Source organism: Schistocerca nitens, chromosome 7, assembly GCF_023898315.1.
Source record: "Schistocerca nitens isolate TAMUIC-IGC-003100 chromosome 7, iqSchNite1.1, whole genome shotgun sequence".
Classification (NCBI taxonomy): Eukaryota; Metazoa; Arthropoda; class Insecta; order Orthoptera; family Acrididae; genus Schistocerca; species Schistocerca nitens.
The window spans coordinates 148,092,090-148,110,094 of NC_064620.1; the positions used below are offsets into that span (position 1 = coordinate 148,092,090).

Consider the following 18,005-nt stretch of genomic DNA (forward strand, 5'->3'; position numbering starts at 1 on the left):
TGATCCTCATTACCAACAAACACTGTCTGCCTGTGTCCATTCATGCGAATGGACAGTTTGTTGCTGGTCATTCCCACATAGAATGCATCACAGTGTAGGCAGGTCAGTTGGTAGATCACGTGGGTGCTTTCACATGTGGCTCTGCCTTTGATCGTGTACACCCTCCGGGTTACAGGACTGGAGTAGGTGGTGGTGGGAGGGTGCATGGGACAGGTTTTACACCGGGGCGGTTACAAGGGTAGGAGCCAGAGGGTAGGGAAGGTGGTTTGGGGATTTCATAAGGATGAACTAAGAGGTTACGAAGGTTAGGTGGACGGCGGAAAGACACTCTTGGTGGAGTGGGGAGGATTTCATGAAGGATGGATCTCATTTCAGGGCAGGATTTGAGGAAGTCGTATCCCTGCTGGAGAGCCACATTCAGAATCTGATCCAGTCCCGGAAAGTATCCTGTCACAAGTTGGGCACTTTTGTGGTTCTTCTGTGGGAGGTTCTGGATTTGAGAGGATGAGGAAGTGGCTCTGGTTATTTGCTTCTGTACCAGGTCGGGAGGGTAGTTGCGGGATACGAAAGCTGTTGTCAGGTTGTTTGTGTAATGCTTCAGGGATTCCGGACTGGAGCAGATTCGTTTGCCACGAAGACCTAGGCTGTAGGGAAGGGACCGTTTGACGTGGAATGGGTGGCAGCTGTCGTAATGGAGGTACTGTTGCTTGTTGGTGGGTTTGATGTGGACGGACGTGTGAAGCTGGCCATTGGACAGGTGGAGGTCAACATCAAGGAAAGTGGCATGGGATTTGGAGTAGGACCAGGTGAATCTGATGGAACCAAAGGAGTTGAGGTTGGAGAGGAAATTCTGGAGTTCTTCTTCACTGTGAGTCCAGATCATGAAGATGTCATCAATAAATCTGTACCAAACTTTGGGTTGGCAGGCCTGGGTAACCAAGAAGGCTTCCTCTAAGCGACCCATGAATAGGTTGGCGTACGAAGGGGCCATCCTGGTACCCATGGCTGTTCCCTTTAATTGTTGGTATGTCTGGTCTTCAAAAGTGAAGAAGTTGTGGGTCAGGATGAAGCTGGCTAAGGTAATGAGGAAAGAGGTTTTAGGTAGGGTGGCAGGTGATCGGCGTGAAAGGAAGTGCTCCATCGCAGCGAGGCCCTGGACGTGCGGGATATTTGTGTATAAGGAAGTGGCATCAATGGTTACAAGGATGGTTTCTGGGGGTAACGGATTGGGTAAGGATTCCAGGCGTTCGAGAAAGTGGTTGGTGTCTTTGATGAAGGATGGGAGACTGCATGTAATGGGTTGAAGGTGTTGATCTACGTAGGCAGAGATACGTTCTGTGGGGGCTTGGTAACCAGCTACAATGGGGCGGCCGGGATGATTGGGTTTGTGAATTTTAGGAAGAAGGTAGAAGGTAGGGGTGCGGGGTGTCGGTGGGGTCAGGAGGTTGATGGAGTCAGTTGAAAGGTTTTGTAGGGGGCCTAAGGTTCTGAGGATTCCTTGAAGCTCCGCCTGGACATCAGGAATGGGATTACCTTGGCAAACTTTGTATGTGGTGTTGTCTGAAAGCTGACGCAGTCCCTCAGCCACATACTCCCGACGATCAAGTACCACAGTCTTGGAACCCTTGTCCGCCGGAAGAATGACGATGGACCGGTCAGCCTTCAGATCACGGATAGCCTGGGCTTCAGCAGTGGTGATGTTGGGAGTAGGATTAAGGTTTTTTAAGAAGGATTGAGAGGCAAGGCTGGAAGTCAGAAATTCCTGGAAGGTTTGGAGAGGGTGATTTTGAGGGAGAGGAGGTGGGTCCCGCTGTGACGGAGGACGGAACTGTTCCAGGCAGGGTTCAATTTGGATAGTGTCTTGGGGAGTTGGATCATTAGGGGTAGGATTAGGATCATTTTTCTTCGTGGCAAAGTGATACTTCCAGCAGAGAGTACGAGTGTAGGACAGTAAATCTTTGACGAGGGCTGTTTGGTTGAATCTGGGAGTGGGGCTGAAGGTGAGGCCTTTGGATAGGACAGAGGTTTCGGATTGGGAGAGAGGTTTGGAGGAAAGGTTAACTACTGAATTAGGGTGTTGTGGTACCAGATTGTGTTGATTGGAATTTTGAGGTTTTGGAGGGAGTGGAGCTGGAAGTGGGAGATTGAGTAGATGGGAGAGGCTGGGTTTGTGCGCAATGAGAGGTGGTTGAGGTTTGCTGGAAAGGTTGTGAAGGGTGAGTGAGTTGCCTTTCCGGAGGTGGGAAACCAGGAGATTGGATAGTTTTTAGTTTTTTGAGGTGAAGGGTGGCATGCTGCTCTAATTCGCGGTTGGCCTGTAGGAGGATGCTCTGAATAGCCGGTGTGGATGTGGGAGAGGAAAGATTGAGGACTTTTATTAAGGATAGGAGTTGACGGGTGTGTTCATTGGCTATATATATATATATATATATATATATATATATATATATATATATATATAGAGGGAAACATTCCACGTAGGAAAAATATGTCTAAAAACAAAGATGATGTGACTTACCAAATGAAAGTGCTGGCAGGTCGACAGACACACAAACAAACACAAACACACACACAAAATTCAAGCTTTCTCAACAAACTGTTGCCTCATCAGGAAAGAGGGAAGGAGAGGGAAAGACGAAAGGATGTGGGTTTTAAGGGAGAGGGTAAGGAGTCATTCTAATCCCGGGAGTGGAAAGACTTACCTTAGGGGGAAAAAGGGACGGGTATACACTCGCACACACACACACACATATCCATCCACACATATACTGACATATTTAAAGACAAAGAGTTTGGGCAGAGATGTCAGTCGAGGCAGAAGTGCAGAGGCAAAGATGTTGTTGAATGACAGGTGAGGTATGAGTGGCGGCAACTTGAAATTAGCGGAGATTGAGGCCTGGTGGATAACGGGAAGAGAGGATATATTGAAGAGCAAGTTCCCATCTCCAGAGTTCGGATAGGTTGGTGTTAGTGGGAAGTATCCAGATAACCCGGACGGTGCAACACTGTGCCAAGATGCGCTGGCCGTGCACCAAGGCATGTTTAGCCACAGGGTGATCCTCATTACCAACAAACACTGTCTGCCTGTGTCCATTCATGCGAATGGACAGTTTGTTGCTGGTCATTCCCACATAGAATGCGTCACAGTGTAGGCAGGTCAGTTGGTAGATCACGTGGGTGCTTTCACATGTGGCTCTGCCTTTGATTGTGTACACCTTGCGGGTTACAGGACTGGAGTAGGTGGTGGTGGGAGGGTGCATGGGACAGGTTTTACACCGGGGGCGGTTACAAGGGTAGGAGCCAGAGGGTAGGGAAGGTGGTTTGGGGATTTCATAGGGATGAACTAAGAGGTTACGAAGGTTAGGTGGACGGCGGAAAGACACTCTAGGTGGAGTGGGGAGGATTTCATGAAGGATGGATCACATTTCAGGGCAGGATTTGAGGAAGTCGTATCCCTGCTGGAGAGCCACATTCAGAATCTGATCCAGTCCCGGAAAGTATCCTGTCACAAGTGGGGCACTTTTGTGGTTCTTCTGTGGGAGGTTCTGGGTTTGAGAGGTCCGTCCACATCAAACCCACCAACAAGCAACAGTACCTCCATTACAACAGCTGCCACCCATTCCACATCAAACGGTCCCTTCCCTACAGCCTAGGTCTTCGTGGCAAACGAATCTGCTCCAGTCCGGAATCCCTGAAGCATTACACCAACAACCTGACAACAGCTTTCGCATCCCGCAACTACCCTCCCGACATAGTACAGAAGCAAATAACCAGAGCCACTTCCTCATCCTCTCAAACCCAGAACCTCCCACAGAAGAACCACAAAAGTGCCCCACTTGTGACAGGATACTTTCCGGGACTGGATCAGATTCTGAATGTGGCTCTCCAGCAGGGATACAACTTCCTCAAATCCTGCCCTGAAATGAGATCCATCCTTCATGAAATCCTCCCCACTCCACCTAGAGTGTCTTTCCGCCGTCCACCTAACCTTCGTAACCTCTTAGGTCATCCCTATGAAATCCCCAAACCACCTTCCCTACCCTCTGGCTCCTACCCTTGTAACCGCCCCCGGTGTAAAACCTGTCCCATGCACCCTCCCACCACCACCTACTCCAGTCCTGTAACCCGGAGGGTGTACACGATCAAAGGCAGAGCCACATGTGAAAGCACCCACGTGATCTACCAACTGACCTGCCTACACTGTGACGCATTCTATGTGGGAATGACCAGCAACAAACTGTCCATTCGCATGAATGGACACAGGCAGACAGTGTTTGTTGGTAATGAGGATCACCCTGTGGCTAAACATGCCTTGGTGCACAGCCAGCACATCTTGGCACAGTGTTACACCGTCCGGGTTATCTGGATACTTCCCACTAACACCAACCTATCCGAACTCTGGAGATGGGAACTTGCTCTTCAATATATCCTCTCTTCCCGTTATCCACCAGGCCTCAATCTCCGCTAATTTCAAGTTGCCGCCACTCATACCTCACCTGTCATTCAACAACATCTTTGCCTCTGCACTTCTGCCTCGACTGACATCTCTGCCCAAACTCTTTGTCTTTAAATATGTCTGCTTGTGTCTGTATATGTGTGGATGGATATGTGTGTGTGTGCGAGTGTATACCCGTCCTTTTTTCCCCCTAAGGTAAGTCTTTCCACTCCCGGGATTGGAATGACTCCTTACCCTCTCCCTTAAAACCCACATCCTTTCGTCTTTCCCTCTCCTTCCCTCTTTCCTGATGAGGCAACAGTTTGTTGCGAAAGCTTGAATTTTGTGTATATATATATATATATATATATATATATATATATATATATATAGAGGGAAACATTCCACGTGGCTAAAAACAAAGATGATGTGACTTACCAAACGAAAGCGCTGGCACGTCGATAGACACACAAACAAATACAAACATACATACAAAATTCAAGCTTTCGCAACAAACTGTTGCCTCATCAGGAAAGAGGGAAGGAGAGGGAAAGACGAAAGGATGTGGGTTTTAAGGGAGAGGGTAAGGAGTCATTCCAATCCCGGGAGCGCAAAGACTTACCTTGGGGGAAAAAAGGACAGAATACACTCGCACACACACACACATATACATCCGCACATACACATACACATGTGCGGATGGATATGTGCGTGTGTGCGAGTGTACACCTGTCCCTTTTTCCCCCTAAGGTAAGTCTTTCCACTCCCGGGATTGGAATGACTCATTACCCTCTCCCTTAAAACCCACAAAAAATGGTTCAAATGGCTCTGAGCACTATGGGACTCAACTGCTGTGGTTATCAGTCCCCTAGAACTTAGAACTACTTAAACCTAACTAACCTAAGGACACCACACACATCGATGCCCGAGGCAGGATTCGAACCTGCGACCGTAGCAGTCCCATGGTTCCGGACTACGCGCCTAGAACCGCGAGACCACCGCGGCCGGCCTTAAAACCCACATCCTTTCGTCTTTCCCTCTCCTTCCCTCTTTCCTGATGAAGCAACAGTTTGTTGCGAAAGCTTGAATTTCGTGTGTATGTTTGCGTTTGTTTGTGTGTCTATTGACCTGCCAGCGTTTTTGTTTGGTAAGTCACATCATCTTTGTTTTTATCCTCTCCTTCCCTCTTTCCTGACGAAGCAAAGCTCGAAATTTTGTGTGTGTGTTTGTGTGTTTTTTATTGTGCCTACCTAACAGCGCTTTCCCGATTGGTAAGTCATGGAATCTCTGTTGAAACATTCCACGTGGGATAAATATATCTAAAAACAAAGATGATGTGACTTACCGAACGAAAGCGCTGGCAGGTCGACAGACACACAAACAAACACCAACACACACACAAAATTCAAGCTTTCGCAACAAACTGTTGCCTCATCAGGAAAGAGGGAAGGAGAGGGAAAGACGAAAGGATGTGGGTTTTAAGGGAGAGGGTAAGGAGTCATTCCAATCCCGGGAGCGGAAAGACTTACCTTAGGAGGAAAAAAGGACGGGTATACACTCGCACACACACACACACATATCCATCCACACATAATATTTTGTCTTTAAATATGTCTGCTTGTGCCTGTATATGTGTGGATGGATATGTGTGTGTGCGAGTGTATACCCGTCCTTTTTTCCCCCTAAAGTAAGTCTTTCCACTCCCGGGATTTGAAAGACTCCTTACCTTCTCCCTTATAACCCACATCCTTTCGTCTTTCCCTCTCCTTCCCTCTTTCCTGATGAGGCAACAGTTTGTTGCGGAAGCTTGAATTTTGTGTGTCTATCAACCTGCCAGCGCTTCATTTGGTAAGTCACAGCATCTTTGTTTTTAGATATATATATATATATATATACAGGGCTATTACAAATGACTGAAGCAATTTCATAAATTCACTGTAGCTCCATTCATTGACATATGGTCACTGTTGTGTCACCACCAGACACCACACTTGCTAGGTGGTAGCCTTTAAATTGGCCACGGTCCATTAGTATACACCGGACCCCCGTGTCGCCACTGTCAGTGATAGCAGACCGAGCGCTACCACACGGCAGGTCTAGAGAGACGTACTGGCACTCGCCCCAGTTGTACAGCCGACGTTCATAGGAATGGTTCACTGACAAATACGCTCTCATTTGCCGAGACGATAGTTAGCATAGCCTTCAGCTACATTTGCTACGACCTAGCAAGGCGCCGTATTCAATTGATATTGAGATTCTATTAATGTATCATCAAGAGCGATGTTCTACAAATGTGGATTAAAGTTCAGTATTCCAGAAGCTACGTACTTTTCTTTATAGCATTCATTACGTATCCTGTTTCAGACCTCACGCCAGCCTGCGTGAGTTTAAGTGCGTGCCTTTCGGCTTCCTCTCATTGTGTCTAGGCTGTCTTGTCTAGACACAACAGTCACGACACACTACAGATACGTAGAAAAACTCATGAAGTTTTGTTCGGCTGAAGCCGCACTTCAGGTTTCTGCCGCCAGAGCGCAGTGAGACAAAATGGCGACAGGAACCGAGAAAGCGTATGTCGTGCTTGAAATGCACTCACATCAGTCAGTCATAACAGTGCAACGACACTTCAGGACGAAGTTCAACAAAGATCCACCAACTGCCAACTCCATTCGGCGATGGTATGCGCAGTTTAAAGCTTCTGGATGTCTCTTTTAGGGGAAATCAACAGGTCGGCCTGCAGTGAGCGAAGAAACGGTTGAACGCGTGCGGGCAAGTTTCACGCGTAGCCCGCGGAAGTCGACGAATAAAGCAAGCAGAGAGCTAAACGTACCACAGCCGACGGTTTGGAAAATCTTACGGAAAAGGCTAAAGCAGAAGCCTTACCGTATACAATTGCTGCAAGCCCTGACACCCGATGACAAAGTCAAACGCTTTGAATTTTCGGCACGGTTGCAACAGCTCATGGAAGAGGATGCGTTCAGTGCGAAACTTGATTTCAGTGATGAAGCAACATTTTTTCTTAATAGTGAAGTGAACAGACACAATGTGCCAGAACTGCGAGCTCGCATCAACGATGCTTTCGAACTTATTGATCGGGACATGCTGCGCCAAGTGTGGGAGGAACTTGATTATCGGCTTGATGTCTGCCGAATCACTAAAGGGGCAGATATCGAACGTTTGTGAATGCCTAAAAAAACTTTTTGAGTTTTTGTATGTGTGTGCAAAGCATTGTGAAAATATTTCAAATAATAAAGTTATTGTAGAGCTGTGAAATCGCTTCAATCATTTGTAATAACCCTGTGTGTGTGTGTGTGTGTGTGTGTGTGTGTATGTATTTGTTTTTTTGTCTTTAAATATGTCTGCTTGTGTCTGTATATGTGTGGATGGATATGTGTGTGTGTGCGCGTGAGTGTATACCCGTCCTTTTTTCCCCCTAAGGTAAGTCTTTCCGCTCCCGGGATTGGAATGACTCCTTACCCTCTCCCTTAAAACCCACATCCTTTCGTCTTTCCCTCTCCTTCCCTCTTTCCTGATGAGGCAACAGTTTGTTGTGAAAGCTTGAATTTTGTGTGTATGTTTGTGTTTGTTTGTGTGTCTGTCGACCTGCCAGCACTTTCATTTGGTAAGTCACATCATCTTTTTATATATATAATCTCTCTCTCTCTGTGTGTGTGTGTGTGTGTGTGTTTTGGGATATCTTAATCACTTTGAAGTTTAGTTCTGACAGTTTTCAGCTGTATTAAAATGAAAAATGTGCAGAAAAAGTTGGCCTGCAATCTCTTTCCAAAAGTCTAAATTATCCTGCTCAAAATTAAATAGGCTTTGACACAAAATACAGCAAGATAAACACATCTTAAATATATAGATGTAATCCTCGAACTTACAGGAGGATAAAATATCTCACAGAAGACTCAACTACAAAAAATTAAAAGCTTCTGGCACAGCACAAGTCATATATAATAATTAATACACGCTCATTCAAACGAAGTCCAGACACTACAACACAGTAACCAAACATGAAATACTGTATGCAAGTGAGACACTAGTACTCCATGAAAAGTGACAGGGAAAGCATACTGAAGGAAGAATGCAAAATCATGAGGAAAATTCTCAGCCAAAAGCTGACAGAAGAGGGATGCAGATTACACACTATGAAAACCACAGAGAAGATGTTAAACCCAGCAGCAGACATCAGAAAAAGAATGTTAAAAGTTCTACAGGCACATCAGCAGGCTTCCACCAATAACACTCACCAATACAGTTCTGACATACATACAAGAGGTCTGATCAACAATACCGTACCAAAGTCAAACTTGACCTAAATAAGCACAAATACATTCAACAGAAACTGAAGTCAAAGACATATACAGAGACAAGATGTACTAGTGGAATGTTAGATCAGAAAATGAAGTCCCAAAGAAACCAGGGACAAAGTAAGATAGAGGCTCCATAGAGAAATCGTGTAAGATCAGACAGAATGGTCAAATGAGGCAGAATGCTTTGTGCCACACTAACGAGTCTCGAGAACTATGTATCAGACAATTTGTGTGGTGTAATGGTAATAAATTATATACCACAAATCTGTTGAGAAGCCAGACAAACGTGTGGTTCCTGAAGAGGGGCAGCAGCCTTTTCTTTTCAGTAGTTGCAGGGGCAACAGTCTGGATGATTGACTGATCTGGCCGTGTAACACTAACCAAAACGGCCTTGCTGTGCTGGTACTACGAACGGCTGAAAGCAAGGGGAAACTACAGCCGTAATTTTTCCCGAGGGCGTGCAGCTTTACTGTATGGTTAAATGATGATGGCATCCTCTTGGGTAAAATATTCCGGAGGTAAAATAGTCCCCCATTCGGATCTCCGGGCAGGGACTACTCAAGAGGACGTCGTTATCAGGAGAAAGAAAACTGGCGTTCTACAGATCGGAGCGTGGAATGTCAGATCCCTTAATCGGGCAGGTAGGTTAGAAACTTTAAAAAGGGAAATGAATAGGTTAAAGTTAGATATAGTGGGAATTAGTGAAGTTCGGTGGCAGGAGGAACAAGACCTTTGGTCAGGCGAATACAGGATCATAAATACAAAATCAAATAGGGGTAATGCAGGAGTAGCTTTAATAATGAATAGGAAAATAGGAGTGCGGGTAAGCTACTACAAACAGCATAGTGAACGCATTATTGTGGCCAAGATAGACACGAAGCCCATGCCTACTACAGTAGTACAACTTTATATGCCAACAAGTTCTGCAGATGACGAAGAAATTGAAGAAATGTATGATGAAATCAAAGAAATTACTCAGATAGTGAAGGGAGACGAAAATTTAATAGTGATGGGTGACTGGAATTCGTCAGTAGGAAAAGGGAGAGAAGGAAACATACTAGGTGAATATGGATTGGGGCTAAAAATGAAAGAGGAGGCCGCTTGGTAGAATTTTGCACAGAGCACAACTTAATCATAGCTAACACTTGGTTCAAGAATCATGAAAGAAGGTTGTATACATGGAAGAACCCTGGAGATACTGACAGGTTTCAGATAGATTATATAATGGTAAGACAGAGATTTAGGAACCAGGTTTTAAATTGTAAGACATTTCCAGGCGCAGATGTGGACTCTGACCACAATCTATTGGTTATGAACTGTAGATTAAAACTAAAGAAACTACAAAAAGGTGGGAATTTAAAGAGGTGGGACCTGGATAAACTGAAAGAACCAGAGGTTGTACAGAGTTTCAGGGAGAGCATAAGGGAACAATTGACAGGAATGGGGGAAAGAAATACAGTAGAAGAAGAATGGGTAGCTTTGAGGGATGAAGTAGTGAAGGCGGCAGAGGATCAAGTAGGTAAAAAGACAAGGGCTAGTAGAAATCCTTGGGTAACAGAAGAAAATTGAATTTAATTGATGATAGGAGGAAATATAAAAACGCAGTAAATGAAGCAGGCAAAAGGGAATACAAACGTCTCAAAAATGAGATCGACAGGAAGTGCAAAATGGCTAAGCAGGGATGGCTAGAGGACAAATGTAAGGATGTAGAGGCTTATCTCACTAGGGGTAAGATAGATACTGCCTACAGGAAAATTAAAGAGACCTTTGGAGAAAAGAGAACCACTTGCATGAATATCAATAGCTCAGATGGAAACCCTGTTCTAAGCAAAGAAGGGAAAGCAGAAAGGTGGAAGAAGTATATAGAAAAGTGCAATGTACTTGAGGACAATATTATGGAAATGGAAGAGGATGTAGATGAAGATGAAATGGGAAATATGATACTGTGTGAAGAGTTTGACAGAGCACTGAAAGATCTGAGTCGAAACAAGGCCCCAGGAGTATACAACATTCCATTAGAACTACTGACGGCCTTGGGAGAGCCAGTCCTGACGAAACTCTACTATCTGGTGAGCAAGATGTATGAGACAGGCGAAATACCTTCAGACTTCAAGAAGAATATAATAATTCCAATCCCAAAGAAAGCAGGTGTTGACAGATGTGAAAATTACCGAACTATCAGTTTAATAAGTCACAGCTGCAAAATACTAATGCGATTTCTTTACAGACAAATGGAAAAACTAGCTGAAGCCGACCTCGGGGAAGATCAGTTTGGATTCCGTACAAATATTGGAACACGTGAGGCAATAGTGACCCTACGACTAATCTTAGAAGCTAGATTAAGGAAAGGCAAACCTACGTTTCTAGCATTTGTAGATTTAGATAAAGCTTTTGACAATGTTGACTGGAATACTCTCTTTCAAATTCTAAAGGTGGCAGGGATAAAATACAGGGAGCGAAAGGCTATTTACAATTTGTACAGAAACCAGATGGCAGTTATAAGAGTCGAGGGGCATGAAAGAGAAGCAATGGTTGGGAAGGGAGTGAGACAGGGTTGTAGCCTATCCCCAATGTTATTTAATCTTTATATTGAGCAAGCAGTGAAAGAAACAAAAGAAAAATTCGGTGTAGGTATTAAAATCCACTGAGAAGTAATAAAAACTTTGAGGTTTGCCGATGACATTGTAATTCTGTCAGAGACAGCAAAGGACTTGGAAGAGCAGTTGAACGGAATGGATAGTGTCTTGAAAGGAGGATATAAGATGAACATCAACAAAAGCAAAATGAGGATAATGGAATGTAGTCAAATTAAATCGGGTGATGCTGAGGGGATTAGATTAGGAAATGAGACACTTAAAGTAGTAAAGGAGTTTTGCTATTTGGGGAGCAAAATAACTGACGATGGTCAAAGTAGAGAGGATATAAAATGTAGACTGGCGATGGCAAGGAAAGCGTTTCTGAAGAAGAGAAATTTGTTAACATCGAATATAGATTTAAGTGTCAGGAAGTCATTTCTGAAAGTATTTGTATGGAGTGTGGCCATGTATGGAAGTGAAACATGGACGATAACTAGTTTGGACAAGAAGAGAATAGAAGCTTTCGAAATGTGGTGCTACAGAAGAATGCTGAAGATTAGATGGGTAGATCACATAACTAATGAGGAGGTATTGAATAGGATTGGGGAGAAGAGAAGTTTGTGGCACAACTTGACTAGAAGAAGGGATCGGTTGGTAGGACATGTCCTGAGGCATCAAGGGATCACCAAATTAGTATTGGAGGGCAGCATGGAGGGTAAAAATCGTAGAGGGAGACCAAGAGATGAATACACTAAGGAGATTCAGAAGGATGTAGGTTGCAGTAGGTACTGGGAGATGAAGAAGCTTGCACAGGACAGAGTAGAATGGAGAGCTGCATCAAACCAGTCTCAGGACTGACGACCACAACAACAACAACCACAAATCTTCTATTTGGATCAGTCTATCTACCGATAAAAGTCATATCAAAATCCCTACATTAGTTCCTGAGATTAGCCTTAATATATGGCGAAGAAACCCCCACAGCAGGAGACTATTTTATGGTATGTATAGAATATGAGAGGTTTTAACAAACACCACAACTTTCAGCCTGCGTCATACAATTATTTTAATGAGACAGCTCCTGAAAATAAATTTATAACAATAAATAAGGTGTGACCCAGTGAGTGTCTGGCAATAAGTCCACAAACGCAGGGGTTCAATCTTCAGCCATTCACTGGCATTTTTCCCTGTCAATTGTCACTTTTTTCACCTCTTGTAATGATCTGTCAATGTGGAAAACACCAAGCTGCATTCTGTTTATAAGTCAATATTAAAATATAGGTTGCCTAGAACTGGCTGGGTATGTCAGTTCAAAGTTCAGCGGAAGACATAGGAACACTATCTACAACAGAATCACAACTCATAAAGCACAACAATGTTAAAGCCAACCTTCAAATCAAACACAGCTTTGTCTCCTTCATAATAATAAGCAATAATAATAAGCAGCTTCTTCGATCTGAAAATTTCTAAAAGTGAATATAATTTCGAGTTCTTACCACTGTCTCCTGAATCTATTACACAATGCGCCAATGACTCTTGCAGGAGATGTTGCAATTTATCTCTATCGAGCTCTGTATTTGCACCATCTGCAGTTAAGTTGAATTTGCCTGAAGAAGAATTAAATCAGAAGTTTGTTATTACAGCTATATAATTTTTGTTTAATACTAATGTCAGCATCGTAAATGAGAAGTCAATGGGTGGACAGCATTCTCATGGATGTGTTAAGAAAAACTCCACTAAACTCCAATTACGAAGAATATGGATAAACCTGACATGCATGCATGTAAATACTGTTACAAAATTCAGATTAAGCAATTTGCAAGAATATTGAATAACGTGCAGTGGGTAGAGTCAAACTGCTGGTGTCTGTAACAAACATGCACAGTACTGAAAGCATATTTTGTGTCGCTACTTCAAGCTAACTATGTGAATATAAATAGTATGTGCTTTGGGGGGGGGGGGGGGGGGGGGAAATTAGTATGATTACAATACAAAATCTAATGCATCCACATGGTGATGTTAATGGATTCAGCTGCAATGAGCCCACAGATCCTTTGAAACACTATACTGGAACTAATCTGTTTTAAATTTACTGTGTGTGTGTGTGTGTGTGTGTGGTGTGTGCGCGCGTGCATGCGCACATATATAAAGTTTGGGCAAAAACTCTACACAGATACCATTATACGTGCACTCCTTGAAGACATTTGGCACACTGACTGATGGGGCTTAGATGAATCAATAAAAAAATCACAAGGTACTTTACCTGCACTGACAGCATTCTCTTCCTGTGATTTTAGCTGGAGTCTGTTAGCAGCCAACACTGATTTTAGCACATTTTCAGCTTTAGCACAGAAAGGACACGTAACACAAGAAGTTAATGCCACATGAAGTAAAACTTACTACAACAAAAACACAACACAAATTGGCGACAAGAATGTTAGTGTACACTATATTTTGCACTGGAGTAAAGTTGTTACAGACCCAAAACAAGGGAATATCATTCCAAAGTCTTACACTATCTAGGGACTTTTGTTGGTTCTGCTACCCCCATCAGCCAACACACCAAATATTTTCCTGGAGTATGCGATTAGTAGGTTTAATAACATGTAGTTTGGAAATTATTATAAGAACATTACAATTCACTACATAGACCAGTTTCAACATACGTTCACCACTAATTATAGTACACACCTTCCAGGATAACTACTTTCTCAAGTTTCCTCTTGGCCACAGCTGTCTTCATTATTACTTCATCTATAGTACCTTTGGTTACAAGACGGTAAACATTAACTGGTTTTTTCTGCCCAATCCTGTGGCACCTGTCCTGGGCCTGGAGGTCTGCCTGTGGATTCTGGAAAAAAAAAAAAAAAGAGGGAAAATGTCAAATGTGTGCAAGTAAAAGAAGCAATATGTTAACAAAACGCGTGACATTCTAAAATTGCTCTACCTCCAATTTTGTGACATGTGAAGTCAATGAAATGGCAGCAATGAAAGCTAACAAGCATGCCTTCCTCTAATTTGGTTGATTGGGGTTTAAGGGACTAAACAGCAAGATCACCAGTTTCTCGATCTAGGGGTAATTCATCCGGAATTCTTGACATCCCCGGATTACATATGCTGACGATGAAAATACGTAGGAGCGGTAAGACTGAACCACTAAAGGCAACGCTGATGCCAGAGCTGAGAAAGAATTTATGGAGAAGTGTATGGGTTGTACTGGAATCTCTGTCAGACCAGATGAGGAGTCTCCCAGGGATCATCCAGTGGCAAGGAAAGCCTCACCCTGTCTTCGATCTCTGCCTGCCTGACAAAGACACTTAACAGAGCAAAGAATGTCTTTAAGTCGGCAGATTCAGAAATGTAAAAGGAAGGAGGTTAAAAATATAATACACATTTTCTGAAGAGTCAATAAAACAAAGAAATATTTAAGAGCACCCACTGTTTAGAGCCACCTCTAAAAGCAAAAATTGGATGCGGCAGAAAAGGGACCAACATGTGATGTGTGCCTTTCTTGTCAGTAGCAAACAAAAACTACTTTTTTTATCACAAATTATGTTCTAACAAATTGTAAAACTAACATTGCAAAATTTTCTTCTTTGATCCACAGCTTTTTCACAGTCCATTTTTAACATTTTAATTAGTTACACGATTTAGCACAATGATTCCTCAGAAATTAAAAAGCCATTGTAGTTTACTGATGAGAGTGCTCTTATGTACACTATTCAGAACTTCCATTACCATTTTATTCAACTACCATATGTAAGGAACGGAAGATGCACAGTAAAATCCCTTCTTGATGAATCTTTAGGGACTTAAATATTATTTCCTTAAAAGGGGTTTTGCCAAAGTATGTGGAAGAAGTAACCTAAAATCATAATTCAAGTATCTTTAGGTGGTATGAGCACTATTAATTATGAAATTGCCATATCCTGTGGTACAAATTTAAGAGACACAACCCTGCAATTATTTCACTTTTCTCAGAATCCATCCTCCATTTATTCTTTTTTTTAAATTGAGACTCGTTTGTTTTGTCCTTCCAGCAGTTGATTGATACAAGTTAGAACAGATTCACCAGTGTTAAAAGAGCAAAGAAATTTCTGACAGTACAAATTCCTCGCACAACAGCAGCAAAACTTGAAGCAACAGCGGCCACCGCCTCTTCTTCCTTTTCATCTTTAGCATCAAAGTATTTCACACTTTTCACTTGCATCAATCTTGGCTGTGCAAGTCAGGACATCATCATCACAACAAAAACAGTGCTAGAATGTCACATTTTTGGAACTATAATGGATCCTACTCCATTCTTCTTATTGGTGGGGGCAATGTTTTCATTTCCTTCCTTACTTACACACAATAGTGCCATCATCATTTCTTTACTTGTTATTACATCTGTGGCATTTTACTCACTTTGCAGGAAGTAAAGCATACAAGATGCCAGTTTGATCAGCACTGAAAGTGTCTCTGGGCTCATAACTCTGTATCAATTGTGACAATCTAATGTCCTCCAATGGGTTTGCATTTTCTATGACCACAGCCTCACCTTTTCCACTTCCACTTTGAAAGAATAGAGTGTGATGTTTTTTAAAATGATCCAAACAGCTATTTGGTGCACTGAATTTTTCAGGTCTTCAATGTTGATTTCAAGAACCTTTTCTTACAGCCTCTTTCCATTTATTGGAATGTTGCCACTTCTAATTCTTTGAAACAACTTCAAAAGAGTATGTTTCACATCATCAATTGTAGGCTTACAAATATGCTTCCTTTTGGATCCAAAGGAATTGTTAGCCTCAGTATTTAAGAATGCTTTCTTAAATTTGAGTATGCTGCACATGTAGACGACACTAAATCACAAATCTTCACAATGTCTGAATGTTTTATTTTAGGAGTCTCATTAATATTATGGAAGACCTTCTGCTGCATTGTAAATTTTCTATGTTCAGGGACCATAAACTGACAAAAGTAAAATTGATAACGTCCACCCTTCAATAAACAAACAATTATAAAAAAACTACCGCAGTTTTCACCCTTCGTGAACTGACTGTGACATAAGTTATTCAACACACTTGCTGGTTTCACTACAAAGGATGTCAAGTTACTGACTGCGATCTAGGTACATGTCATTTGATTAGAACAGTTACTGTTTACTGTATCACACAGCACAAACTATGACCTGTGTGAAACTGAAAGAACTTTGAAACTCTTGCGGAAAATTTAATTATAAGTTCTCTTGGACACATTAGGAATTGTGTAGAAATTGGATTTTAATTTTCAGAATGTTTCATGTTTATCCCTTAAAAGTGGACAGGAATAACATTGTTCTCATGGGAGTTTCACCGTGACCAATGGAAGTATTCATTTAAAGTCGGTTCATTAATTTGTTGTTTTACTGTAATTTTTTTTTCCAATATGGTACAAAGTTCTGGTAAACAGAGGCACATGAAACACGAAGCACTGTACATACGTTAACCTGATATTGATCAAACTAACTGTAACTGACACACTTGCTTAGAACAGGGAACTTTAGGACTCACAAGAACTTTGGAACTAGGAACTTTAGAACTCACAATGTCACTTGTGTTACAGAACAGTATAAAACAATGGCAAAACACTAGCTTCAACTGGCCTTACAGTAAAAACTATAAGGATGCCAGGTTGTAGCTATTGGAAACTGTACGAGACTGTTATTACGGTAATAGTGTGTCCTCGGGAGATGTACAAAAATTTCTAGCATCAAGGTAAAATTCATCAAATGATAGAAGCAGAAGTCATCAACAGACATATAAATAAAGCACTAAACTTCACTGATTTTCAGACTAAACCTTTTTCGATCTCCGCACGCTCCTGTTTAGTGTGTTGTGCACGCGCGCACGCATGCACGCACACACACATGCACACACACACACACACACACACACAACCTGAAAAAAAGGTTCATCTTATAGTTAACGAAGTTTTCTGCCTTGTTGTTTATGTGGTTAAATGTCTTTACTACTTAACGAGTTCTTACCTTTGCTTTAAAATTTTAGAACTTTTGGTCCATAGCGGCTGATCAAAAAGCACATATTAACTCAGTGGGCCTCCAATGTGAGTATATAAGCACTGATATGTTAGCAAGGATTACTGTGGCGTTTGTGGCTTTCCGATGCATGTGTGGTAAATGCAAAAACTTCAACTATGGCTATGTTATTACCAAACGCATCCAAACAGGATCAATGTACTGTTATTCTTTTCTTGGCTGCCGAAGGACAAACACCAGTACACAGATGCCAATTGATCTGGGTAATTAGCAGAAGTTACACCAAGTCAAGTAGGAGACACTTGAGCACCCACCCTACAGTCCTGATCTCTCCCTGCTATTATTACGCTTTCAGTTCCTTAAAAAAGGCCTTGAAGGGTTGACATTCCTATCAGACGAGGATGTGCAGCAGGCAGCTATGCTCTTCTTTATGCAGCAGGATATGGTGCTTTACCAAACGGGTATGTTCAACCTGATGCATCAGTGTGAAGATTGCCTCAATGGCCACAGCCATTCTGCCTGACTGGCACACCACTTCTGGCCTGTATGGTCTTCGAACACATTTTCTGATTGTCCATTTTAACAAATGGAGGTAAGTAGTTTAAGGAAGACCGAATGTAAAATTTATAAAAAGGTTTTGCTGATGAAAAGATGAACCAAACAAT

At 42.5% G+C, this 18,005-nt stretch overlaps 1 protein-coding gene across 3 annotated transcripts in view; it reads right to left on the reverse strand.

Moving 5' to 3' along the window:
* LOC126195020 (uncharacterized) overlaps positions 1-18,005 on the reverse strand; it is a 170,521-nt gene that overhangs the window by 15,656 nt on the left and 136,860 nt on the right. For all 3 annotated transcript variants that reach the window (XM_049933454.1, XM_049933455.1, XM_049933453.1), the window contains exons 17-18: positions 14,016-14,175; positions 12,821-12,931 (exon numbers count right to left, since the gene is read on the reverse strand). In XM_049933454.1, the coding sequence (XP_049789411.1) occupies positions 12,821-12,931; positions 14,016-14,175 (271 nt within the window). The remainder of the gene's footprint in view (positions 1-12,820; positions 12,932-14,015; positions 14,176-18,005) is intronic.